This window comes from Moschus berezovskii, chromosome 15, assembly GCF_049115385.1.
Source record: "Moschus berezovskii isolate FMDL1 chromosome 15, NW_MosBer_1.0, whole genome shotgun sequence".
Lineage (NCBI taxonomy): Eukaryota > Metazoa > Chordata > Mammalia > Artiodactyla > Moschidae > Moschus > Moschus berezovskii.
Genome location: NC_142474.1, coordinates 23,001,280 through 23,027,496, shown reverse-complemented (window position 1 = coordinate 23,027,496; position 26,217 = coordinate 23,001,280). Strand labels below are relative to the sequence as shown.

The 26,217-nt window shown below is 37.6% G+C and overlaps 1 protein-coding gene across 8 annotated transcripts in view; it reads left to right on the top strand.

Annotated features, from left to right (window-relative positions):
* Positions 1–26,217, top strand: part of TPX2 (TPX2 microtubule nucleation factor) — a 54,022-nt gene that overhangs the window by 8,179 nt on the left and 19,626 nt on the right. For 5 of the 8 annotated variants that reach the window (XM_055435099.2, XM_055435103.2, XM_055435133.2 and 2 more), the window contains exons 3-7: positions 4,460–4,637; positions 9,732–9,851; positions 19,306–19,432; positions 23,380–23,508; positions 24,515–24,628. In XM_055435099.2, coding sequence (XP_055291074.2) covers positions 4,532–4,637; positions 9,732–9,851; positions 19,306–19,432; positions 23,380–23,508; positions 24,515–24,628 — 596 coding nt within the window. In that variant the 5' untranslated portion in view covers positions 4,460–4,531. The remainder of the gene's footprint in view (positions 1–4,459; positions 4,638–9,731; positions 9,852–19,305; positions 19,433–23,379; positions 23,509–24,514; positions 24,629–26,217) is intronic. The other 3 variants (XM_055435125.2, XM_088843879.1, XM_055435117.2) reach the window with 1 other exon arrangement.

Below are 26,217 nucleotides of genomic sequence, written 5' to 3'. Positions count from 1 at the left end.
TGCTGGATTATAAGAATATTTAATACAAATCCCAGAAAACCTAATGACTTCTGGACTGTCACCATAGATTTCGGGGGATAATAATACTGCTTAACTAGCTCTTTAAACTGAAAAGGTATGCATTGAATAATAGAATACAAAAGTTAATATAGTGAAAAGTTCCCCTGACCCAGACCTCCCAGCTTTCTTCCCAGTCCAAAATGCTGTTAACACTTTTATGTCTTCTGCAGTAGTCTGTGTAAGTATAAAGGTATTCATGAGTATACATTGCCTCTTTCCTCTTTAACCTGAATGAGAGCACACACTTATGCATTTTGCTTTTCTTATTTAATGGCTCTTGGAGCTCATTCTGTAGAAATCACATGTGTAGCATTATTTAATATAAAAGTTACTTAATATCTCAACATGTGGTTGTACCATAATTTATTCAACTAATCTATTGGTTAAATTTGCATATTCAGTTTTTTTGCTTTTTGAACAATGCTTTGTGAATATTCTTATATATGCATAGATACATGTTTATAAGATAAATTTCTACTTTTGGCAAGATCTATCAAAGAAAAATGTGAATTACTTTCCAAAGAGCCTAGCAGTGTAGCTCCATAATTTAAAAAGAAAAAAGGCTGTGAGGGGTTAAATTTGAATTCTTTCCAGGTGGTTTTCAGCAGCATGCTTTGGTGGAATCATGATTTTCAAGTGGGATTGCTGCATATTACAATTCTGCCTCTTCCCTCCCCCAGCTTTACTTGTCTTTGTAACATTCCTGCCTGGGAAGTCTTCCCAGTGACCTGGGTTAGGCATTAAGATCATGGGAATCCAAGATTTTCCCATGTCTTCTAGGATGTTTGTTCAAAGAATAGGAAAACTTCCTTCTTACAGCAGAGGAATTTTAGCCACTGTCAGTTAGTGGAGAATCTTCCAGTAGGATCCTTTGAATAGAAATATGGTCAAGGAGAGGAAAGGTATCAGTAGGTCAGAAGGCAGTGATAATATCATAGCACTCAAAATACCTTCTTACTTGTTTATGGGAAGTAGGTAAGCAGAAAGGTGGAGTGACTTCCCCATTGTTGTATACATCAAGTAATGCCAGGGAGAGGCCTAGAATTCTGTATTTCCATGTTGGGATTGCTTAGTAAGGACCTATATGAAAAGAATTTTATTGTCTGGAGGTAGGTGATTGCTGATATTTGATCATCACTGATCAGTAGCTCAGTGATATGTTACTCTTGGCCATTTACTCCTGTGTATATGATGACTGCTATAGCTCTAGCCATTACATCTGCATTCAAGGCAAGAAGCAAGGTGAAGGAAAAGGGGAGGAGCAAGGGCTGTAGTATATCTATATTAGGAAAGGATGAGTTTTCTTATGAATCCCTCAGCAGATTCCTACTTTGTTCTTATTGGCCAAACTGTCCCATGGCTACTACTCCAAGCTTGGAAACTTGGTGATCAAGGAGGTGATTTCTGTCTTAGAGCACTCTTTACCCTTTTGATGGTGTTCAATGAAAAATATTTAATCATAGCTTGACTTAAGCCATGTTAACCTCTAATTTTCTTTATGCTTCTGGTTCATACTATATGATTTAAATATTTATACTGTCTTATCTCTTAAGTCTGATTAATAGTCTTAAAATAAGTCTAGGCGTCCCTGGTTGCTCAAATGGTAAAGAATCTACCTGCAATGCAGGAGACCTGGGTTTGATTCCTGGGTTGGGAAGATTCCCTGGAGGAGGGCGTGGCAACCCACTCCAGTATTCTTGCCTGGAGAATCTCATGGACAGAGGAGCCTGACAGGCTACAATCCATGGGGTCGGAAAGAGTCTGACACGACTGAGTGACTAAGCACAGCACATCTTTTAAGTCTGATAGGCCTCCTGTCTAGGTTTTGAATTCCTTTGTGTCTGAGACTAAATCGTCTACTTTTTTATGAGACAGTGTCTCATCCTTGAATATTAGTGAGAAAGGAGCTCCAGTATTATCAAGCCCAGATTTATGGCCCCTAGCAAGTATGAGTGAACTGCTAACACATAGCTTACTGAGTTAAATTGAATAATGAAAGTAGAAATGGGGAAATATGAAAACTTAAGAATTGAGGATAATAAAGAATCTTCTATTCAGGGTAAAAGACTGCAAAGACTATCTCTACTTGGAAAGAAATACAATACTGTTTCCTATGCAAATATAGACCATAACTACTTTAACATGCTTCTCCAATTCATAGGGTGAGGGCAGATGACATAGAAAACATATTATACTAAAGTTAGGAGCCTCAGTTCTAGATCTGATTCTTCCTTTGTATAACTTTATGATATTGGGCAAGTCTTTTTCAATTTCCCTTACTTTCAGCTTCCTCTTCTAGGATGGGAATAATTGATGCTTTAGAGGATTGTTGAGGGTATTAAAATTGTATGTGTTTAGTATTGATATTTCATGGTGCTTGGCATGTGTAAGCACCTTTGGTACCTTGTTTTTACCATGATCATTAGTAGTAGTGTTGTATGATCCTAGAGGACCTCATTTTGCTTTATTTAATCTTTATCTATAAACTGAAAAATATAGGTGTTATTTAAAACTCCTCCCAACTCCAAAATGTCATATTTCTACACTAAGTACTTCAATTGGAGCATTGTTATAAAGGTACCTGTGGAGGTATAGCTTCAGTGAGTTCAAAGGGGAGACCATGGGAGGATGAGGTTCTCTGGTGCGTAGATTGATTTCACTATGTAAACCAAATAGAACAAATTCCTTTTGAATTACCGGAATCCACTGAGAGAAATTATCCAAGTCCACTGGCCAAACCACCGAGCAACAATGAGGTTGGGTGGACCTAATCTCATAATTTATCTCAGAGCATAGGTATAGTGGTATAATATAGAAAAAATGAGTACAGAGGGCTATTAGTACCTGGAAGAGAACTGGCACACCTCTCTGTAATGCAAGGGGATATTACTCTCCTGAGGAACGTTTTCACATTATGTGTCAATAGCCAGTGATTCTGTCTTTTAAGAATTTGTCTTCAGGGAAGAATTAGTATGTATACAGAAACTGAGCTTCATGGATATTCTTCTAGTAGTATCTTTAAAGTGAAAGTATTGGGACAGTCCTAATATAGGGGATAAGTAAATCATGGCACAGTCATTAGTTGCTGATATATCTATATTGACATGGAAGATGCTTGTGATATTTGAAGCAGTTTCAAAATGTTAATGATCCCATTTGAAAAAAAAAGTAAAAGTTAAGTGTGTGTATGTGTTGTGTGTGTAGAGAGAGAGTGAGAAATTGTGTGGGTGTGTGAAGTAGTATGGCATTGTGGATTTTTATGAAAGCTGTTTTTGTGATCTCATTTAACAAATGAGCATGTATTTATAAAGGCTTAAAGAAAGTCCTTAAATTAGCATATGTGTATGTAAGTCATTAACTGATGTCTACTTCTTTTCCTTGATACAGAATACTTTAAGTCCATGTCATTCCATAAGGAAGACAAATGATTCATTGGGTTTCATAGGGAAATTATTTGCCAAGTGAGTATAGCCTTTAGGCTATTACTTTCAGCTATTTTTTAACCACATTGGGTTGGAGTGTAGGGCTGACACTCCTACACAGGTTTAAACCTACACGGGTTTCTATAGGACAGAGGACACAGGACACATGACATTTCTTCTGTACAAAGTATGCAGAAGTAAGGATGGGCCCACATCTTTTTTTTTTTTTAACCTAATCTGCATGTCGTCCCTTTTATGTATTTTTAAAGGTATTTCTTTTTATGCTCAGGAGTAGTATTTTTTACAAAGGTATTTTTAAAGAAGAAACCTGTACTTGGCAAAACACTATTGAGATTTTTTTTACTATGTATGAGATACTGTTCTAAGCACCTTAATGGATGAGGTATACACAAGTGAGTAGAATTCATCCTTGTCTACAGGAACTTAGCGTTTACTAGGAGAGAGATCTGCATAGTTAACTAATATAAAATTGGATGGTATAAAAGCACAATGGCTTTGGAGGGGCAACAGTAATGAATGGTAGGTGAAAATTGGAAAAGATTTTAGAGATGATTGAATTGGACTTTGAATGATGAGTAAGATTTTGGTTGGTAGCTATGATGTGTTTCAGAAATTGGGTTATTTAGGGCAAAGAGAAAGTGCATTGGATGTGAATGAAACTGGAAATGAAAATACGGTAGATTGAGGAAAATAAGATAATGAATGTAAAAGACTTAGCACAGTACATGACAAATTGTGGGTATTCATTAAATTTGGCCTCTTTCTAATTCCAGTGTATTTACCTCAAGGAGTGTCAAGTTACTGAAAAAGTAAACTTCACTTTTAGTGTGATTTAAAAAGTAAGGCATATTGCCCAGGTTATTTTCAGAATTGCATATGTGATTGTAAAAGCAAAATAGGGAACCAGTACCTTAGATAAATGTGCAACCAGGTTTCTGAACCATTTATCTCCTTAGGAAGTGACCTGTTGAGAAAAGTGACACAAACGTTGGAAATAACCTACTGTTTTGCACCAAGGGTGGGACACAATGTCACAAGTCACAACCTCTTATGCCTATGATGCTCCAACTGACTTCATCAATTTTTCATCTTTGACTGATGAGGAGGATACACAACACATAGATTCCTGGTTTGGTAAGTGTCTGCTTTTCAGGTTGTTTTAAGGGTTAGTGACTTGCTTTGTGCTGAGCGCCTTTCAGAAGAATGGATTGTAGATAACTAAAATTCTTTTATGCACTCAGAGACTTGGTCATCATGATATGATAGAAATAGTTGAAATGTCCACTATTTTGGAAATGGGCTATCAGTAGAAAGCAAAGTTTTGCAGTTAAAATGATGAATATTTAAGCTTTATGAACATATGGTAAAATCCGGTTGAAAAAAGTTGAGTGAAATTCAACTACATGTCTGTAGTGAGGGCAGTCACATAAAAACTTGCTTTATTGTCACTGAGCATAGAGTATAATATTACAGCTGGAATGTTGACAATGATACACTCCACCAGTCTTACCCAGATTTCGCCAGTTTCTCTTGTACTTATTTTCATGTGTCTTAAGTTCTGTGTGATTTTATCACCTGCGTAGGTTCATTGATTTACTACCACAGTCAAGATATCAAACCATTCTAACATCATGAGGATCCTTGTATTCCCCTTTTAGAACTATACTCACCTCCCTCTTGCTACCTCTCCCCAGCTCATTTTTTTAAAATTTATTTTTTATTGAAGGATAATTGTTTTACAAAATTTTCCTGTTTTCTGTCAAATCTCAACATGAATCAGCCATAGGTATACATATGGCCCCTCCCTTTTGAAACTCCCTCCCATCTCCCTCCCCATCCCACCCCTCTAGTTTGATGCAGATCCCCTGTTTGAGTTTCCTGAGCCATACAACAAATTCCCATTGGCTATTGGCTATCTATTTTACATATGGTAATATAAGTTTCCATGTTACTTTTTCCATACATCTCACCCTCTCCTCCCCTCTCCCCATGTCCATAAGTCTATTCTCTGTGTTTGTTTCTCCATTGTTGCCCTGTAAATAAATTCATTACTATTTTTCTAGATTCCGTATATATGCTTTAGAATACAGTATTTATCTTTCTGACTCATTTCACTCTGTATAATAGATTCTAAGTTCATCCACCTCTTTAGAATTGACCCAAATGTGTTCCTTTTTATGGCTGAGTATTATTCCTTTGTGTATATGTTCCACAACTTCTTTATCCATTCATCTGTTGATGGACATCTACGTTAATCCCATGTTCTAGCTATTGTAAATAGTGCTGCACTGAACAAAGGGATACATGTGTCTCTTTCAATTTTGGTTTCCTCAGGGTATATCCCTAGGAGTGGGATTGCTGGTTCATATGGTAGTTTTATTTTTGTCTTTTAAGGAATCTCCATACTGTCTTCATAGTGGCTGTATCAATTTACATTCCCACCAGCAGTGCAATAGTGTTCCCTTTTCTCCACACCCTCTCCAGCATTTATTGTTTGTAGACTTTTTGATGAGGGCCATTCTGACTGGTGTGAGGTGATATCTCATTGTAGTTTTGATTTGCATTTCTCAAATAATGAGTGAAGATGGACATCTTTTCATGTGTTTGTTAGCTATCTGTATATCTTCTTTGGAGAAATGTCTGTTTAGGTCTTTTCCCCACTTTTTGATTGGGTTGTTTGCTTTTCTGTTATTGAATTACATGAACTGCATGATATTTTGGAAATTAATCCTTTGTCAGTTGTTTCATTTGCTGTTATTTTCTTCCATTCTGAGGTTGTCTTTTCACCTTGCTTATAGTTTCCTTTCCTGTGCAAAAGCTTTTAAGTTTAATCAGGTTCCTCTTGTTTACTTTTGTTTTTATTTCCATTACCCTAGTAGGTGGGTCATAGAGGATCTTGCTTTGTTTTATGTCGTCAAGTGTTTTACCTATGTTTTCCTCTCAGAGTTTTATAGTTTCTGGTCTTACATTTAGGACTTTAACCCATTTTGAGTTTATCTTTGTGTATGGTGTTAGGAAGTGTTCTAATTTTACTCTTTTACATGTACCTGTCTAGTTTTCCCAGCACCATTTATTGAAGAGGCTGTCTTTGCTCCATTGTATATTTTTGCCTCCTTTGTCAAAAATAAGGTACCCATAGATGCATGGGTTTATTTCTAGGCTTTCTATCTTGTTCCTCTAGTCTTTATTTCTTTTTGTACCATACTCTCTTGATGACTATAGCTTTGTAGTATAATCTGAAGTAAGGGAGGTTGATTTCTCCAGCTGCTTTGGTTATTAAAATTCAGGCTTCCAGGATTTATGGAACTAGCCCAAAGTCACAGTGAAAATGAAAGTGTTAGTCGCTACATCTTGTCCGACTCTTTGGGACCCCATGAATTGTAGCCCCTCGGATCCTCTGTCCATGGAATTCTCTAAGCAAGAATACTGGAGTGGGTTACTGTTTTTAAATGGAGGAATTATGCTACTCAGAACCCAGTCTCCAAATAGAGATAGGATTCTCTGATATTGGGTCAGGTGATATGACACAAACTTTGACATCATCAGTAAATAAGGATGTGGGTTTTTTTTTATTTTTTTATTGAAGGATAATTGCTTTACAGAATTTTGTTTTTTTCTGTCAAACTTCAATGTGAATCACCCATAGGTATACATATATCTTCTCCCTTTTGAACCTCCCTCCCATCTCCTTCCCCATCCTACCCCTCTAGGTTGATGCAGAGCCCCTGTTTGAGTTTCCTGAGCCATACAGCAAATTCCCTTTGACAATCTGTTTTACATATGGTAATGTAAGTTTCCCTGTTACTCTTTCCATACATCTCACCCTCTCCTCCCCTCTCCCCATGTCCATAAGTCTGTTCTCTGTTTTTATATTACTTTGGGATAGTATTTGAGACCATTGATATGTCACGCTAGTTATTGCTGGGTCTTCTTCATTTTTTTCTTTCTCATTAAGAGAAATCAGTGTGTGATGGGGTTACAAATGAGTCCACTGAAGCTGTACTTAACACTTATAGTGCAGTGTCCAAATGTAATAGCATATGCCATTCTCTTGGAAAAGGACTCTAATGAAATCCAGTGGGTCAGTTGGGTGTGTATAGGAGGAAGGGTGGATGAGAAAGCCAGCTGCCATACAGAAGGTCTTCTCCATGCCCTTGGTCCACTGAAACCCTGAGAAAATAGCTGGGCTGTCTCTCTTTTTCCAAGTTTTTTTCTTGAAAACAGGAAAGGAAATATTAGTATAACAATACTTTTAAATATACTTTGGAAGAAAAAATGGATCCCACTGTTTTTTCAAAATCATCTTAGTTCTAATGTTCAGTTCAGTTCAGTTGCTCAGTTGTGTCCAACTCTTTGTGACCCCATGGACTGCAGCACGCCAGGCCTCCCTGTCCATCGCCAACTCCCGGAGTTTACTCAAACTCATGTCCATTGAGTCAAGTGATACCGTCCAGCCATCACATCCTCTGTCGTCCCTTTCTCCCGCCTTCAGTCTTTCCCAGCATCAGGGTCTTTTCGAGTGAGTCAGTTCTTTGCATCAGGTGGCCAAAGTATTGGAGTTTCAGCTTCAGCATCAGTCCTTCCAGTGACTATTCAGGACTGATTTCCTTTTGGATGGACTGGTTGGATCTCCTTGCAGTCCACGGGACTCTCAAGAGTCTTCTCCAACACCACAGTTCAAAAGCATCAGTTCTTTGGCACTCAGCTTTCTTTATAGTCCGACTCTAGAGAATGAGATGGCTGGATGGCATCACCGACTCAATGGACATGAGTTTGAGTGAACTCCGGGAGTTGGTGATGGACAGGGAGGCCTGGCGTGCTGTGATTCATGGGGTCACAAAGAGTCGGACACGACTGAACGACTGAACTGAACTGAACTGAAAATCTATACATGAATACTGGAAAAACCATAGCTTTGACTAGATGGACCTCTCTTGACCAAGTAATGTCTCTGCTTTTTAATATGCTGTCTAGGTTGGTCATAGCTTTTCTTCCAAGGAGCAAGCATCTTTTAATTTCATGGCTGCAGTCACTATCTGCAGTGATTTTGGAGCCCAGGAAAATAAAGTCTGTCACTGTTTCCACTGTTTGCCCACCTATTTTCCATGAAGTGATGGGACCAGATGCCATGATCTTAGTTTTCTGAATGTTGAGTTTTAAGCCAACTTTTTCACTCTCCTCTTTCACTTTCATCAAGAGGCTCTTCACTTTCACAGAAGGTTCTTCACTTTCTGTGAACACTCTTCACAGAAAGTTCACTTTCTGCCATAAGGGAGGTGTTATCTGCATATCTGGGGTTGTTGATATTTCTCCTGGCAATCTTGATTCCAGCTTGTGCTTCTTCCAGCCCAGCATTTCTCATTATGTACTCTGCATATAAGTTAAATAAGCAGGGTGACAATATACAGCCTTGATGTACTCCTTTCCCTATTTGGAACCAGTCTGTTCCATGTCCAATTCTAACTGTTGCTTCCTGACCTGCATACAGATTTCTCAGGAGGCAGGTCAGGTGGTCTGGTATTCCTATCTCTTTCAGAATTTTCCAGGATTTGTTGTGGTCCACATAAGTTCTAATGTATTCCTTTATAATTTTCTTCCAGATAGTCACATCTTTTTACACAGTTGCAGTCAGAGTATACATTCACAGTGGAATTCAACACATTCCTAAAACTTCTATCAGTAGGCTGTTGATAGAACACACTTTTCACTGCTTGTACTGGCTTTGGTCATGGCAAAATCTAAGATATAATTCCCTGAGATAACCTAGCTCTATTCCTCTTGCACCCCACACTGTCTTAACTGAGGAAGAACCTCAACTCAATTAGACTACAAGATGTCCCTTGTAAGCCTTACCAATCTCACTGATTACAGTTTTCTTTAAAAGGAACATGATGTATTTAGGTAGTAGATAAGACCAGTTTATGATTATATGGTCCTAAATGTGTATCAAGCAAAGAAAAAGAGCTATTCACAATGCAGAGTCTGCACTTCTCCTTTTCTGTAATACTTTGTTCATTGTTACCAGTGTTTTAGTGATAGTTTTTGCAGTTGCTGTCTCTGTTATATAACCTGTACTTATTTTTTTTAATCACTGAAACTTTGCTGATACTTGCAAATGAGTTCGAAGTGTACCAGTAGGAGGCTTTAGGCCTCATTTTAAGTGTATGACAGTCTTTTGTTTGCTTTCTTGCTGGTTGTTTAGATGATCATGATTTTACCTTTTCGCAGATGAGAAGGCTAATTTGGAGAATAAGTTTCCTGGGAAGGATGGTACAGGAGGGCTTTTTCAGGGCAAAACTCCGCTGAGGAAGGCTAATCTTCATCAAGATGTCACACCTTTGAGGCCAGGTAAGAAAGAACATCTTAGAAAAAAGCTCCTTGGCAGAATGGTGGAGCAGTATATTAGGAACCTGAGGGACCTGGGGAAATTACCTAAATAATGTTTTTAATTGGTGAAATGGGCTAATTCATTTATTCATTTCATGATGAGTTGAAAACTAATGATGTGCTATGTTCTTTTCATTTTTCAAACTTTGAGAAATTAAGCTAACATAGAATTTTATTGCCAGATATATAACTATTTTCTTTTTTGACTAGATTTAATGTAACCTAACCCGAGTCTGACTGGGAAACAAAACAGCAGGAGAGAAGAATGTACTGCTTGATAATTATGTATGCAAGAATTCTTTGAGTCTTGTGTCTGATTTTAAAAGATGATTGACATTTAACTAATAGTTACTAAATATACAAAATACTGTCTGTTTGATTAGAATAAAAAGTATTCTTTTAAGAGGTCATAAATCCTCAAAAATGATTGTTTTGAAAGAGTAGCTGTATTCAGATATAATTCATATGTCATACAATTCACCTGCTTAAAGTGTACATTTCAGTCATGCTCATGGAGTAGTTGTGCAATCACCATAATCAGTTTAGGACATTTGAGAATTAATCTTTTGGGTTAATCTGAAACTCGCCCCAATCACAGCACTAACTAGAGGGCCATATCAGAAAGTTGCTGTATTTTCAGTGAACTTGTTTAGTTTGCAGAGTCTCAGTTGCTAAACACAGGTGATAATCTTACTGAATTTGAATTTGGGGTCTGGACAAGTATCCATCTTTCTTGTGTAAGAGGTTATAACCATGTATACATATTTCACTTGAGGTGCTTAGAAGTGTGGAAGATTTTTCTGTTGCTTTGATGGTTTTTGTGCTCTTGAATTGAAAGAGGATGTGATGGTACCTAGTTTGTCTGGACCACTTTCAGTTTAAAATTATTTGTCATCAGTGAGCCCCAGAGCAGGACACCTCTGCTTGGCCCATCATGTATCAAAAACCATGTGCACTCCTTCCACTTGTGCACACCCCTCGGCCACAGGGTTTTGTTCTTTCTTAGTACACATATTCTCACCTGTCTCATTAGTGCTATTCTACCCTTAATCTAACTGAAAAATTCTTACTCATCATTCAGTTTCCAGCTTAAATATCTTTTTTTTCTCTAATTGATTCCCCTTATTTGTGTTCACAAAGCACTTTTCAGAGCTCTGGTGTTTGGGGGTTTTTTTTGGCCTCACAGCATGTGTGATCTTAGTTCTCCAACCAGGGATCACACCCACGCCCCCTTGCAGTGGGAGCACAGTCTTCACTACTGGACTATCTGGGAAGTCCCGGACCTTTATTTTAATTTCAGCTTTTTATTGTGTTGCTAGTACAAAGAATTATGATTAATTTTTCTATATTGATCTTTTATCCTACAACCTTCTAAACTTACTTCTTAGTGTTAGTACCTTTTTTTGTAGATTTTATCAGATTTCTACATAAGTGATTATGTCATCTGCAAATAAGCCTTTTGTCTTTCTTGCACACTGCAGTGCCTAGAGCCTTTAATATGACGTTGAATAGGAGAGGAGAAGTACACATGCTTGTTTTATTTCTGATTTTAGGGGAAAGCATGCAGGCTTTCACCCTTAAGTATAATGTTAACTGTAGTCCTTTTTTTTTTGGAGGCCTCAATTCTTATTTTGAGTTCAATCCTGATGTAGTTTTTTCATAGATGTCCTTTGACCTTTGTCAGTCTGAGGAATTTCTCCTCTATTCCTATTTTGCTGATAATGTTTATAGTAATATATGCTAAATTTTCTTAGATGCTTTGTCTGCATATATTAGGATGTTTATATGGTTTCTTTTCCTTTTTAGTTTTTAAATTGCTTAGTTATGCTGCTTTTCCAATTTTAAGCCAATCTTTCTTTTCTGGAATGAACCCCAATTGGTCAGGATGGCATTTTTCTTTATATATTTTAGGTTTAGTTTGTTACATTATTTTGTTTAAAATTTTCTTCATCTGTGTACATGGGGAATAAACTGTAGTTTTCCTTTCTTGTGATACATTTGTTTGATTTTGATAGAGTAAATGTTGGCCTTACTATATAAATATCCCCTTTTCATATCTCTGGAAGAATTTGTGTAAAATTAATATTATAGAATTCACCATTGAAGCCATCTGGCTCTGCAGTTTTCTTTGCAGAGAGGTTTTTAACTAAAAATTCAATTTCTTTAGCAGATATAGATTATCTGTTTCTTCTTGAATGAGCTTTGGTAGTTTGTCTTTCAAGTAATTTATCAATGTCATTTAAGTTGTTTAATTTATAGGCAAAAAGTTGTCATAATGTTTCCTTATTATCCTTTTGATACTTATAAATTCTGTAGTGATATCACCTCTCTCATTCCTGATATTAGCAATTTGTGCCATCTCTATTTTTCTAATCAGTGTGGCTAAAGATTTAACAGTGTTTTTAATCTTCTCAAAGAACCAGCTTATCAGAGGTACCAATATAACACCTCTCAAGTATTCTTGCCTGGAGAATCCCAACGGACAGAGGAGCCTGGCAGGAGCCTACAATCCATAGGGTCGCAAAGAGTTGGACACGATATGCAGATGACACCACCCTTATGGCAGGAAGTGAAGAGGAACTAAAAAGCCTCTTGATGAAAGTGAAAGAGGAGAGTGAAAAAGTTGGCTTAAAGCTCAACATTCAGAAAACGAAGATCATGGCATCTGGTCCCATCACTTCATGGGAAATAGATGGGGAAACAGTTTCAGACTTTGTTTTTTTGGGCTCCAAAATTACTGCGAATGCTGCTTGCAGCCATGAAATTAAAAGACGCTTACTCCTTGGAAGGAAAGTTATGACCAACCTAAATAGCATATTAAAAAGCAGAGATATTACTTTGCCAACAAAGGTCCGTCTAGTCAAGGCTATGGTTTTTCCAGTGGTCATGTATGGATGTGAGAGTTGGACTGTGAAGAAAGCTGCGAGCCGAAGAATTGATGCTTTTGAACTGTAGTGTTGGAGAAGACCCTTGAGAGTCCCTTGGACTGCAGGGAGATCCAACCAGTCCATCCTAAAGGAGATCAGTCCTGGGTGTTCATTGGAAGGACTGATGCTGAGGCTGCAACTCCAATACTTTGGCCACCTCATGCGAAGAGTTGACTCACTGGAAAAGACCCTGATGCTGGGAGGAATTGAGGGGAGGAGGAGAAGGGGACGACAGAGGATGAGATGGCTGGATGGCATCACCGACTCTATGGACATGAGTTTGAGTGAACTCCGGGGGTTGGTGATGGACAGGGAAGCCTGGCCTGCTGTGATTCATGGGGTCACAAAGAGTCGGACACGGCTGAGCAACTGAACTGAACTGAAAGTGACTTAGCACATACACATATGCATGGCTATTATAGTCTTGCTGATTTTTCTGTCAACTTGTTCCATCAGAGAGAAGCTGTGAAATTTCAGACTATGATTGTGGATTGTTTATTTCTCCTTAAGTGTCTGGTATGAATACAGATGATACAGTATACCACTTGATTATGGTGTATGATCCCTTTTTGTTGAGAATTTTTGCACCTATGTTCATCAGTGACATTGACTTTTTTTGTAGTATCTTTGGTTTTGATATCAGGGTGATGCTGGCGTCATGAAATGAGTTTGGAAGAGTTCCTTTCTCTACAGGTTTTTGAAATAGCTTGAGAAGGATAGGTGTTAACTCTTCTAAATGTTTGGTAGAATTGACCTGTGAAGTCATCTGTTTCTGGATTTTCGTTTGTTGGGAGTTTTTTTAAATTAATGATTCAAATTCATTACTAGTAATTGGTTTCTTCATCTTTTCTATTACTTCCTGATTCAGTCTTAGAAGATTGTACATTTCTAGGAATTTTTCCGTTTCTTCTAGGTTGTCCATTTTATTGGCATATAGATGTTTGTAATAATCTCCTGTGATCCTTTGTATTTCTGTGGTGTTGCTTGCAACTTCTCCTTTTTTATTTCTGATTTTATTGAGTTGGCCTTTCTCTCTTCTTAATGAGTCTAGCTAAATGTTTATCAATTTTGTTTATCTTTTCAGAGGACCAACCCTTAGTTTCATTGATCTTTTCTGTTTTTCTTTTAGTCAGTATTTAATTTATTTCCATTTACTTACTTCTTTCTGTTCTGACCTTTATGATTTTTTTTTTTCATTCTACTAACTGGGTTTTGTTCTCTCTCTGGTTGATTTAGTTGTACGTTTAGGTTGATTGAGATTTTTCTTGTTTGCTAAGGTAAGCTTGTATTGCTGTAAACTTCCGTCTTAGAACCACTTTTGCTGCATCCCGTAGGTTTTGGACTGTTGTGTTTTTTCATTTGTCTTCAGGTATTTTTTTTTATTTGATTTCTTCAGTGATCCATTGGTTGTTTAGTAGTATATCAGTTAACCTCCATGTGTTTTTGTGTTTTTGCAGTTTTTTCCTTGTGGTTGGCTGCTAGTGTCATAGTGTTGTGGTCAGAAAAGATGCTTAATATGATTTCAGTTTTCTAAAATTTACAGAAGTTTGTATTGTGGCGTAGAATGTGATCTGTCCTGGAGAATGTTCCCTGTGCACTTGAAAATAATATGTGTTTTGCTGCTTTTGGATATCTGGTCTACTGTGTCCTGGGCCAGTGTTTCCTTACTGAGTTTTCTGTCTGGATAATCTGTCCATTGATATAAGTGGGGTGTTAAAGTTCTCTGTTGTGTTACTGTCAGTTTCTCCCTTTATGATTGTTAATATTTGTTTTATATGTTTAGGTGGTCCTATGTTGGGTGCATATATATTTACAATTGCTATATCTTCTTTTTGAATTGATTCCTTGATCATATGTAATATCCTTTGTCTCTTGCAACAGTCTTTGTTTTAAGTCCATTTTGTCTTATATAATTATTGCTACCCCTGCTTTCCTTTGATTTGTATTTGCATAGAATGGCTTTTACCATCCCCTCATTTCTGTCCGTGTGTGTCTTTAGATCTGAAGTCAATCTCTTGTAGGCAGCAAGTATGGGTCTTGTTTTGTATCCATTCAACTACTTGGTGTCTTTTGACTGAAGCATTTAATCCATTTGCATTTAGACTAATTACTGATATATATCTACTTATTGCCATTTTAATTGTTTGGGGGTTGTTTTTATATATCTGTTTTTGTTCCTTTGTTCTCTTCCCTTATGGTTTGATGACTATCTATATTGTTATATTTGTATTCCTTTCTCTTTTTTATGTATCTGTATATCTATTATAGATTTTTTTGGTTTGTGATTACCATGAGGTTTATATATATGTATATATATCTGTATCTCCATGATTATTTTATGTTGCTGATCTCATAATTTCAAATGAATTTCAATAGCCCTGAATTTGTACTCTCCTCTCCTTATGATTACTGTCTTTAACATATGCTTACTGAAAAGTCAGTGGATAGCCTTATGGGCAGGCTTCCCTGGTAGCTCAGCTAGTGAAGAATCCACATGCAATGCAGGAGACCCTGGTATGATTCTTGGGTTGGGAAGATCCCCTGGAGAAGGGATAGGCTACCCACTCCAGTATTCTTGGGTTTCCCTGGTGGCTCAGATGGTAAAGAATCCTCCTGCAATGCAGGAGACCAGGGTTCAATCCCTGGGTTGGGAAGATCCCCTGGAGAAGGGAATGGCTTCCCTCTCTAGTATTCTTGCCTGGAGAATTCCGTGGACAGAGAAGCCTGGCAGGCTACAGTCCATGGGATTGCAAAGAGTTGGACAAACTGAGCGACTCATACCTTTACTCTCATGATTATTATAAATGCATTTTTTTACAGGCAGCATATAGTTAGGTCTTTTTTAAATTGTAATCATCTGTGTCTTTTAATTGGGTAAGAGCCTCTATTGAAGCTTTGACATAGCATACTATTTTTTTTTTTTCTTCTTTTTCTCCCCTCGAGAAAAAAAGTTCTTTAGGAAATGAGCTAAATAATTGTTCTCTGGAATAAATATTGTGTGAAATGTGTTTTCTTGGCCTGACTTTTCTTCCCTGTCATCTGGTTGAAGTGTTCTTTAATCAAGGCTCAATTCATAAGCTGTACTATCAAATGCTATTTTTTCCATGAACGCTTTACTTGATTGTTTCTTTCTCATTATTCTCAGCATTTTTTTTCTGCTTCTGATTTATGATGTCCATAGTAACATCAGAATCAGTTCAGTTCAGTTCAGTTCAGTCGCTCAGTTGTGTCTGACTCTCTGCGACCCCATGAATCACAGCACGCCAGGCCTCCCTGTCCATCACCAACTCCCGGAGTACACTCAAACTCATGTCCACAGAGTCGGTGATGCCATCCAACCATCTCATTCTCCGTCGTCCCCTTCTCCTCCCGCCCCCAACCTTTCCCAGCATCAGAGTCTTTTCCAGTGAGTCAACTCGTCTCATAAGGTGGCCAAAGTATTGCAGTTTCAGCTTTAGCATCAGTCCCTCCAATGAACACCCAGGATTGATCTCCTTTAGAATGGACTGGTTGGATCTCCTTGTAGTCCAAGGGACTCTCAAGAGTCTTCTCCAACACCACAGTTCAAAAGCATCAATTCTTCGGCGATCAGCTTTCTTCACAGTCCAGCTCTCACATCCATACATGACCATGGGAAAAACCATTGCCTTGACTAGACGGACCTTTGTTGGCAAAGTAATGTCTCTGCTTTTTAATATACTATCAAGGTTGGTCATAACTTTCCTTCCAAGGAGCAAGCGTCTTTTAATTTCATGGCTGCAATCAGCATCTGCAGTGATTTTGGAGCCCAAAAAAATAAAGTCTGACACTGTTTCCACTGTTTCCCCCATCTATTTCCCATGAAGTGATGGGACCAGATGCCATGATCTTTGTTTTCTGAATGTTGAGCTTCAAGCCAACCTTTTCACTCTCCTCTTTCACTTTCATCAAGAGGCTTTTGAGTTCCTCTTCACTTTCTGCCATAAGGGTAGTGTCATCTGCATATCTGAGGTTATTGATATTTCTCCCAGCAATCTTGATTCCAGCTTGTGCTTCTTCCAGCCCAGCGTTCCTCATGATGTACTCTGCATATAAGTTAAATAAGCAAGGTGACAATATACAACCTTGACGTACACCTTTTCCTATTTGGAACCAGTCTGTTGTTCCATGTACAGTTCTGACTATTGCTTCCTGATCTGCATACAGGTTTCTCAAGAGGCAGGTCAGGTGGTCTGGGATTCCCATCTCTTTCAGAATGTTCCACAGTTTATTGTGATCGACACAGTCAAAGGCTTTGGCATAGTCAATGAAGCAGAAATAGATGTTTTTCTGAAACTCTCTTGCTTTCTCCATTATCCAGCGGATGTTGGCAATTTGATCTCTGGTGCCTCTGCCTTTTCTAAAACCTGCTTGAACATCTGGGAGTTCACGGTTTACATACTGCTGAGGCCTGGGTTGGAGAATTTTGAGCATGACCTTACTAGCGTGTGAGATGAGTGCAATTGTGCGGTAGTTTGAGCATTCTTTGGCATTGCCTTTCTTTGGGATTGGAATGAAGACTGACCTCTTCCAGTCCTGTGGCCACTGCTGAGTTTTCCAAATCTGCTGGCATATTGAGTGCAGCACTTTCACAGCATCATCTTTCAAGACTTGAAATAGCTCAACTGGAATTCCATCACCTCCACTAGCTTTGTTCGTAGTGATGCTTTCTAAGGCCCACTTGACTTCACATTCCAAGATGTCTGGCTCTAGGTCAGTGATCACGTTATCGTGACTATCTTGGTCATGAAGACCTTTTCTGTACAGTTCTTTTGTGTATTCCTGCCACCTCTTCTTAATATCTTCTGCTTCTGTTAGGTCCATACCATTTCTGTCCTTTATCGAGCCCATCTTTGCATGAAATGTTCCCTTGGAATCTCTAATTTTCTTGAAGAGGTCTCTTGTTTTTCCTATTCTGTTGTTTTCCTCTATTTCTTTGCATTGACAATATCTCCTTCCTCTTCCCACCCCATGCACAGTCCCTTTTCTTAGATGCTACATTTAAAAATTCTTACTGTTTTAAATTTAATTGGGGGTTGTATTTATAATGTCTGGTCATATGATTACTACAGAAATATTTACATTATTTTGATTATGTAAATATTACTCAATGCCAAGTCAGTTACTGTGATGCAGCCACAGTTCTTCTTGGTTCTTCTTGGTGTGGTTTGTCACAGTCCCTTGACGATCTTGACGATCTTGACATCAGGGTCAGGTAGATTCTTTAAACTTGATCAGTTACTTAAAATTTTGTCACATTTGAGCTTGCTGCATATTGAACATATTGCTGCATATCCTTGGAAGTTAAAGTGCTTTATTTGAAGGTGGCATTATTTTTCTTAGTTTCTTCTTAGTGTCCTGTTTCCTGGGTCTTATGTCCTCTTTCTTGTATTCTTTCATTTGTACTTCATTAGGCAGGGATACCAAAGAAGGCAATGGCAAGCCACTTCAGTTCTCTTGCCTAGAAAATCGCATGGACAGAGGAGCCTGGTGGGCTGAAGTCCATGGGGTCACTACTAGTCAGACACGACTGAGCGACTTCACTTTGATTTTTCACTTTCATGCACTGGAGAAGGAAATGGCAACCCACTCCAGTGTTCTTGCCTGGAGAATCCCAGAGGTGATGAAGCCTGGTTGGCTGCCGTCTATAGGGTCGCACAGAGTCAGACACGACTGAAGCGACTTAGCAGCAGTAGCAGGCAGGGATACATCCCCAGGGAACGTCCTAAGATAAGGTGCAGGAAGTGAACTTGGAGTTCTCATATGTTTGAAAATGTCATTGTTCCACCTTCGTGTACTATTGAAAGTTGGACTTAATATAGAATTGCAGTTTAAAAGATTTTTTTTCTTGATTTCTCTGAAGGCATTGTTCCATTATCTTTTATCTTCCTTTGTTGCTGATGAGGGATTCAGCTTATCCTGTTTTCCTTACTTAGGTGATTTCATTTTGTCACATAAGCTTTCAGAATTTTTATCTTTTTGAAATGTCATAAGAGGGACTTCCTTGTTGGTCTGATGGCTAAGACTCTGGTCTCAGTGCAGGATGCCCAGGTTTGATCCCTGGTCAGGGAACCAGATTCCACATGTTGCAACTAAGAGTTCATATGCCACAACTAAAGATCCCACATGCCACGACGAAGGTCAGCAATTCCACATGCTGCAACTAAGACTCAGTGCAACCAGATAAATAATAAAACAAAGTGTCATGAGGGGTTTGGGACACTTCTTTTCTGAGGTGCCTCAGCCTAGTAATTAGGCAGGGCCCTGGATATTTCATTTCTGCTTCAGCTAAAGTAGCTTTTATAAATTGGTCTTCTGCATAAGATTTCACTGAAACAAAAGGTTCCACTGCTTAGGAGGGATACACACACACACATATTTCAATCTAGAATTCTATATTAAGTCGTATGTATATATAGATATGTATTTCCTTGGGATTTGAGTGCAGACTAGTTTTTGTTCTCTTGCAGTTGATAATACTTACAACAAACAGGCAGAAAAAGAAAATCTGGTGGAAGAGTCCATTCCATCAAATGAATGTCCTTCTATGAAAGTCAAAGGAACCACATCAAGAAATAATCCAGCACAGCCTCAGAGGTAAGAGGTGTTCAAAAGTGGTGGTTATATTAATAATGTTCAGAGAAGGGTTGGTTATTTGTCCCATAGTACATTAGACTTTTCATGTTACCTTATTTAATCTTCATAACATTAATGAATTATAGGTAATATACTTATTTTATATAGATAAGGGCTCAGGGGTGCTAAAGTTGCTTGTCCAGGGCGGATTTATTTCAGAGACAGGATTCAAACTGTTTATAAGAAACAGCCAGAATTTTTCCAAAGTGACTGTACCATTTTACTTTTCCGTAAGCAGGATAGGATGAGAGTATCAGTTGCTCCGTATCTTGGCCAACACTTGGAATTATCAGTCTTATTACTGATATTTCATTGTGTTTATAATTTGCATTTTCTTGATGACTAATGATGTTGATCACATTTTCATGTGGTTTCTGACCATTCAGATGTCTACATATATAATTGCTAAAGACCCTGATGCTGGGAAGGATTGAGGGCAGAAGGAGAAGGGGACGACAGAGGATGGATGGTTGGATGGCATCACCGACTCAATGGACATGGGTTTGGGTGGACTCTGGGAGCTGGTGATGGACAGGGAGGCCTGGCATGCTGCGGCTCATGGGGTCGCAAAGAGTTGGACACGACTGAGCGACTGAACTGATAATTGCTTTTTAAATCTACCTTCTTGGAGTCTCCACTATGCCTGAAGATCTTAGTGGTCAGCCAAAACCAAGTAGAGTTTATACCAGGCTTATGTTTTCATTGTCTGTGTGGTTCTCTTAACTTCTGGAATTTTGCCTCTAAATTTCCAGCTGCTTTGCTTCAGACACCTCAAGCTATTAAGACTTGAGTCGTGTGCTGTCCTATTATATGCACACCGGGTAATGCACTGAATCAAAAAAGACCCAGCAAACTCACCAGTCTTACCTAGTGCACTTGTCTTTTAAGGATGGACACCTCACCAGTTTCTGCTTTCTTCACTGGGCATGTTTGGTCTCCCCTAAATACACATAGTTAGCAGATATAATAACAGGAAATTTGTGCAGAGTTTTGGCTCAGATTTTGAGTGACACCTTTTTTGTAGCTCTTTTTCTTCTAGGACTTTCCTCCTAGCTCCTGTACTGGCCTGAATTATGTCTTCTGTTACCTAAAGCCAGTGAGAGTAGAGTTTTATGCTGCTGGAGGCATGCCTGCAGGCAAAAAACTCGTAACTCTCAACCTTTGTAGTTACTATTCATGGATAAATATTCCTGTTTTCTGCCTGCTTTTGGTCACTTTCCAGTGTGCTCAAATAGTCATATTTTTGTATATTGTGTACATTTTGTAATAATATGCAAGAAGATTTGCATGATAAATGTACTCTACATTACTCCATATTTTTGTTTTTATGAGTCCCTTTAGAGATTAATATGAAAATACTTGCAGATGAAAGATACGAAATTTGGGATTTGCTTCAAAATCTAAGATGGGTAGATGAAAAGAAATTTGACAATGTGATTGGCTATAAGTTGGTAATTTTTTTTATATAAGTTGATAATTTTTAAAGCTGAATGATGAGTACCTATTGGTTCTTTATATTATTCTCCAGTTTTAGTATGTTTTAAATTCTCTGTGATAAAGAATTTTAAATTAGTTACTCTATGCACTCATAAAAATTTGAATATATACTAGTAAATCTTAAGAGAGTGTTGAGAAAAATTAAACAAGATCTGAATAAATGACAGGACATACTACATTCATGTTTTAATTATTTTGGCTATGTTGAGTCTTCTTTGCTGTGCGGGCTTTTCTCTGATTGCAGCAAGTAGAGGCTACTCTAGTTGTGGTGCAGGCTTCTCTTGTTGCAGACCGTCGGCTCTAAGCACGTGGGCTTCAGTGGTTGCAGCACGTGGACTTCAGTGGTTGCAGCACGTGGACTCAATAGTTGTGGTTCCTGGGCTCTAGAGCACAGGCTCAATAGTTGTGGCTCATGAGCCTATTGCCCTGCAGCATATGGAATCTTTCTAAGTCAGGAATCTTTTTGAATCCTTGTCTGCTGCATTGACAGGCAGATTCTTTACCACTGAGACACCAGAGAAGCCCCAGTGTTAATGCTTTGAGAGACTCAATACTATAAATATCAAGTCTCCTTACCTGACCTATAGATTCAGTGCGATCTCTACAGAAGTCCCAGAGGTTTTTATTTTGGACATTGATAAGTTGATGCTAAAAGTTACACAGAAATGCAAAGATCCAAGAGTAGTCAAAATACTTTTAAAGTATTTTGTAGATAGCAAGTCATATTATAAAGCTACAATAATTAATGCTTTGTATTAATTTGGGTATTGCCCAATGATGAGACCAATGGAATCATATAGAAGCTTACTCTCTCATATATGGACACGATATATACAAAAGTGGTACTGCATGCCTATGAGGAGAGGGTGATTTATTTTTCCCCCTTCAGTAAACAATGATTGGACAATGGATAGCCAAATAAAATGAGAGTTGTTACCTATTTCACTCCATATAGAACAGTCTAGGTGAATTATAGATCTAAATGTGAAAACACAGCTCAAGTAAGGAAATACAGGAGACATGACTTTGGAATAGGGAAAGATTTCTTAAATAGAATCCACACAGAAAAGCACTGACATGATTTTTGGGAAGATGTGCTTTTTGAACTTACTATCTAATCAAATGATACCATTTAAAGAGTGAGAAGCCCCACCCCCCACCCCCCAAAAAAGGAGTGAGAAGCCAACCGCTAGATTGGCGGGAGATATTTGTAACACTTAAAACCTACAACGGGCTCATATTCACAGTATATAAAGAATTCCTACTAATCAGAAAATGATTCACAATGTAGTAGAAAACAACCAAGAGACTTCACTTAATGAAAGATGATAATCAAATGGCCAATAAACATGTGAAAAGGTGCTCAGTCTCCCTGGAAAAAGCAAACTAAAACCACAGTGAGGTTCTATGATTAATACATACCAATTTGTATGACTGAAATTAAGTCATCCGACAATACTGTTTAGGAGAATGTAGAGCAATACAGACTCTTATAAATTTGCCAGTGTAAGCATAAATTGGTAAAAGCACTTTGGATAATAACTTTAGTTAATAAACCAATGTCCTGTGACCTAGCAATCTTACAACAACAATCTGTACATCAGGAGACATATACGAGAATCAACAGTTGACTGGATAAATAGTATGTTCCTATAATGAACGTTATAGAGCATTAAAAATTCATGAATTAGAACTCCATGAATAAATGTGATTAAATCTCACAAACATAACGTTGAGACAGAAAGCAAGACAGAAAAAAATGTATAAAGTTTTTGTTTTCTTTTCAAACCAACATACTGTGTTTATGGAATGCATATTTATATGGTAAAAAAGATAAAGCCAAAGTAATCATTACTGTGAAAGTTAAGATAGCACCTGCTGCCAGTGTTTTGTTTCTTAGGCTCGGTGGTGATTTCATGAGTCTTCACTTTGTGATCATTAACTTAACTTGGTTTTTGTGTTCTTTTTGTTATGTGTTACATATTTTAAGAAAAATAGGGGGTCACGACTAAAAGAAAGAGGAGAAAATAAACACTTTAGTAAATTTCCAGGAGACCTTCTTTCTAACTTCAAATCTGACTAGTTAGCTGTGTAGCAGGGTCAAGTCACCTCATCTTTTTTTTACTTTTACTCATACCTTCAAAAGGAAGGAGTTGTACCAGTGCCTTTTTACAAAATTAAATCAACTTTATTGAGGTTTGATTTACAAATACCAATGCACTTAAAGTACCAACATTTTATGGTGAATTTTCAAAAGCTGTCAATAAGACATTAGATTTTTAGAGTGGAAATAATACAATTTTTGTAGTTTGTACAAATAGCCTTTGTAGTTTGACATATTTTCACATTTCTGCAACATATCCAGTAGACGTATTCATTACAGATAAGTTTTGTCAATTCTTCTACCATAGAAGATCTCTCAGACTCTCTGCTCAGAAGAATTTGGAACAGAAAGAAAAGCATCATGTAAAAATGAAAGCCAAGAGATGTGCTACTCCTGTAATCATCAATGAATTTCCACCCTCCAAAAAAATGAAAGTGTAAGTAGCCACAGCTTCTGTCAGTTGGCATAGATTTTACCCCTGTTTGCTCCTATGGTAATAGCAAGCAGAATACATGGTGCTTGTTCTTATATTTGTCAGTTAGGAGTGCATTTTATTGAAGGTGATATGGTAGCCAATTTAATTAGAGAAGTTTAAAGAACAGTGATTTACTTGCTTCATAGAATTCTGAAAGTAGTTTGCTGTTAGCTTTGGTTCGATGACATTTCTGAGTCTTAGTGAGGCTTTTTCCCCCCATACTTGCTGCTCAAGATGGCTGCCCTGTGTTTCTTAACTTCTTCCTTGTGCTTGTTGCCTCATTATCACAAGATAGCTTCTCTATCTCTAGGTATCATATCCATGTTTGAGAGAAGGGTCTGGTGAAGAAAGAGGGTAGCATCCATAATAGGAAAGTCAAATATTTTCCAGTAATGCTTATGTTTATACATTAGCTGACTGAACTGTAAATTAGATCCCCTCTAGTTGCAGTAGAGATTGTTGAAGCAAGTACAATACTTTTACCTTCATATGTTGGCTGCCCCAAACAAAATTAGAATTCTGTTAATAAGAAGTGAAAGTGAAGTCACTCAGTTGTGTCCGACTCTTTACGACCCCATGGACTGTAGCCCACCAGGCTTCTCCGTCCATGGGATTTTCCAGGCAAGAATACTGGAGTGGGTTGCCATTTAAAGCAACATAAATTTTGGAAAGGAAATTGTCTTGCATTTGTTCATTTGATGATGAGCAGTTGGAATCTCTTCCCACCTTCCTGAACCATCACCAGACAACTCTTACCTGACTTCTGTTGGTATTCTGAAAGTTTGCTTGTTGTAGCTATTGGTATATATAAACTGATGATACTATTGGAAGAACCTTGGCTATTGAAGTATGGCTGTTGTCCTAAAGAAGGAGAAAACTTAAGCCATGTGTGGTAGATCTGGGGAGGAGATTGAGATATTTGTATGCAGTAGGGGATTGAGATATTTTTTGTCCTTTTCAACTCAAGTTCTCACAATAAAAAGAAGTTAGAAGAAGAGGAAGAAGGCAATGCTTGTCAAGATATTTCTGAAAAGAATGAATCTTCCCCAGAAAAAAACAAGGGCAGACATACTGCTGTAAGGTATGATACTTTCTGAATTTCAGCTTTAGAGTCAGAGTAAAATTACAAATGTGTACAACTACAGTCTGTTTGAAGCACATGGAGCCTGACAAACTCTAAAGGCTGTCACCATGGTAAGGTACATTGTTTATGTCCTAGTGGGTGCTTGAGTCTTATACACTGAAAAAAAATAAACTATTAAAACAAATGTAAAAGAAATATAAAAGAAAAATGTTAGTACAAGTTCTTGTTCAGTTGCTCAGTCATGTCTGACTCTTTGAGACCCCGGGAACTGCAGCTTGCCAGGCTTCCCTGTCCTTCAGAGTCTCCTGGAGCTTGCCCAAACTCATGTCTGTTGAATCGGTGATGCCGTCCAACCATCTCATCCTCTGTTGTGTCCTCCTCCTGCCGTCAGTCTTTCCCAGTGTCAGGGTCTTTCCTCTGAGTCCTCTCTTCACATCACGTGGCCAGTTACCTAAACTGAACAGTATTTACTTTGTCAAGCTCCACTCTGGACTTTACTCAAGTAAAATACCTGTTTTTATAGTCAGTATTTAAGCAGTGTTTGGATTCTGCTTTATTCACTCACTATGAAACTCTTATTTTCTGTTCTGCTACAAAATCTTCACATTTATCCTTCCTTTTGGTAGATGGTTAACATCTTCTTTATATTAATTATTTCCTGTTAAAAATGTTGTTTCAAATTTTTCACGGTTACAAGAAATCAGTGAACATCTTTATAGAGAGATTCTTTTCTTTGAGTAGTTTCCTCAAGATAAGGAAAGAGAAATTCCTTGGTCTATGAGTATGATCCTTTTTATGGCTATTGATATTTATTGTCAGTTTTATTTCTGAAATGAATTTGTGAATTTTTAGTGCCATAAACTTTGAATATTTTTATTTCCTTGTAGTCTCACCTGTATTGAATTTTTTACTTTAAAAATTGTGTCAAATTTAACTGATATAATGTTGATGGCATTAAATTATCTTAATTTATATTTGTTTGCTAACAGGATTGTATTACTGTTGCTGTAAACATCTTTTTCAAAGTTGTTTCCTTTTTATTTATCTGTAAGTGGTCATAGTGATGTTTCATTACTAAAAATGAACACTTTGTTTTTTTCTTAAGAATAGCTACTTTATTTTTTATTTATTTTTTTATTGGAGGCTAATTACTTTATAGTATTATATTGGTTGGTTTTGCCATACATTGACATGAATCCGCCCCGGGTATACATGTGTTCCCCTAAGAATAGCTACTTTAAATTGAACTTATGCTATGTCAATTATTTCAGAAACTGTCTGGTTTTTAATAGTCACAAGTATTCTGTGAAAACAAGTATTTGTATTACCCATTTACACTGGAGAACACTGGGGTTCATAGAGGTTAAATAGTTTTTTCAAGATCACGTAGGAAGGAAATGAAACAATAGGGTTGTGATTTGAACTCTGGTTGGCTTTATTCCTAAGGCTTTTCTCTTTATCATAGTATATATTTTATGTGTATTAACCTTTTGCTCTGTTTATTGAAAATATTACTTCTGATTTTTTAGTTTTTCTTGTGGCATGAAAGTTAATCATTATACAGTCAAATTTGTGGATATTTTGTA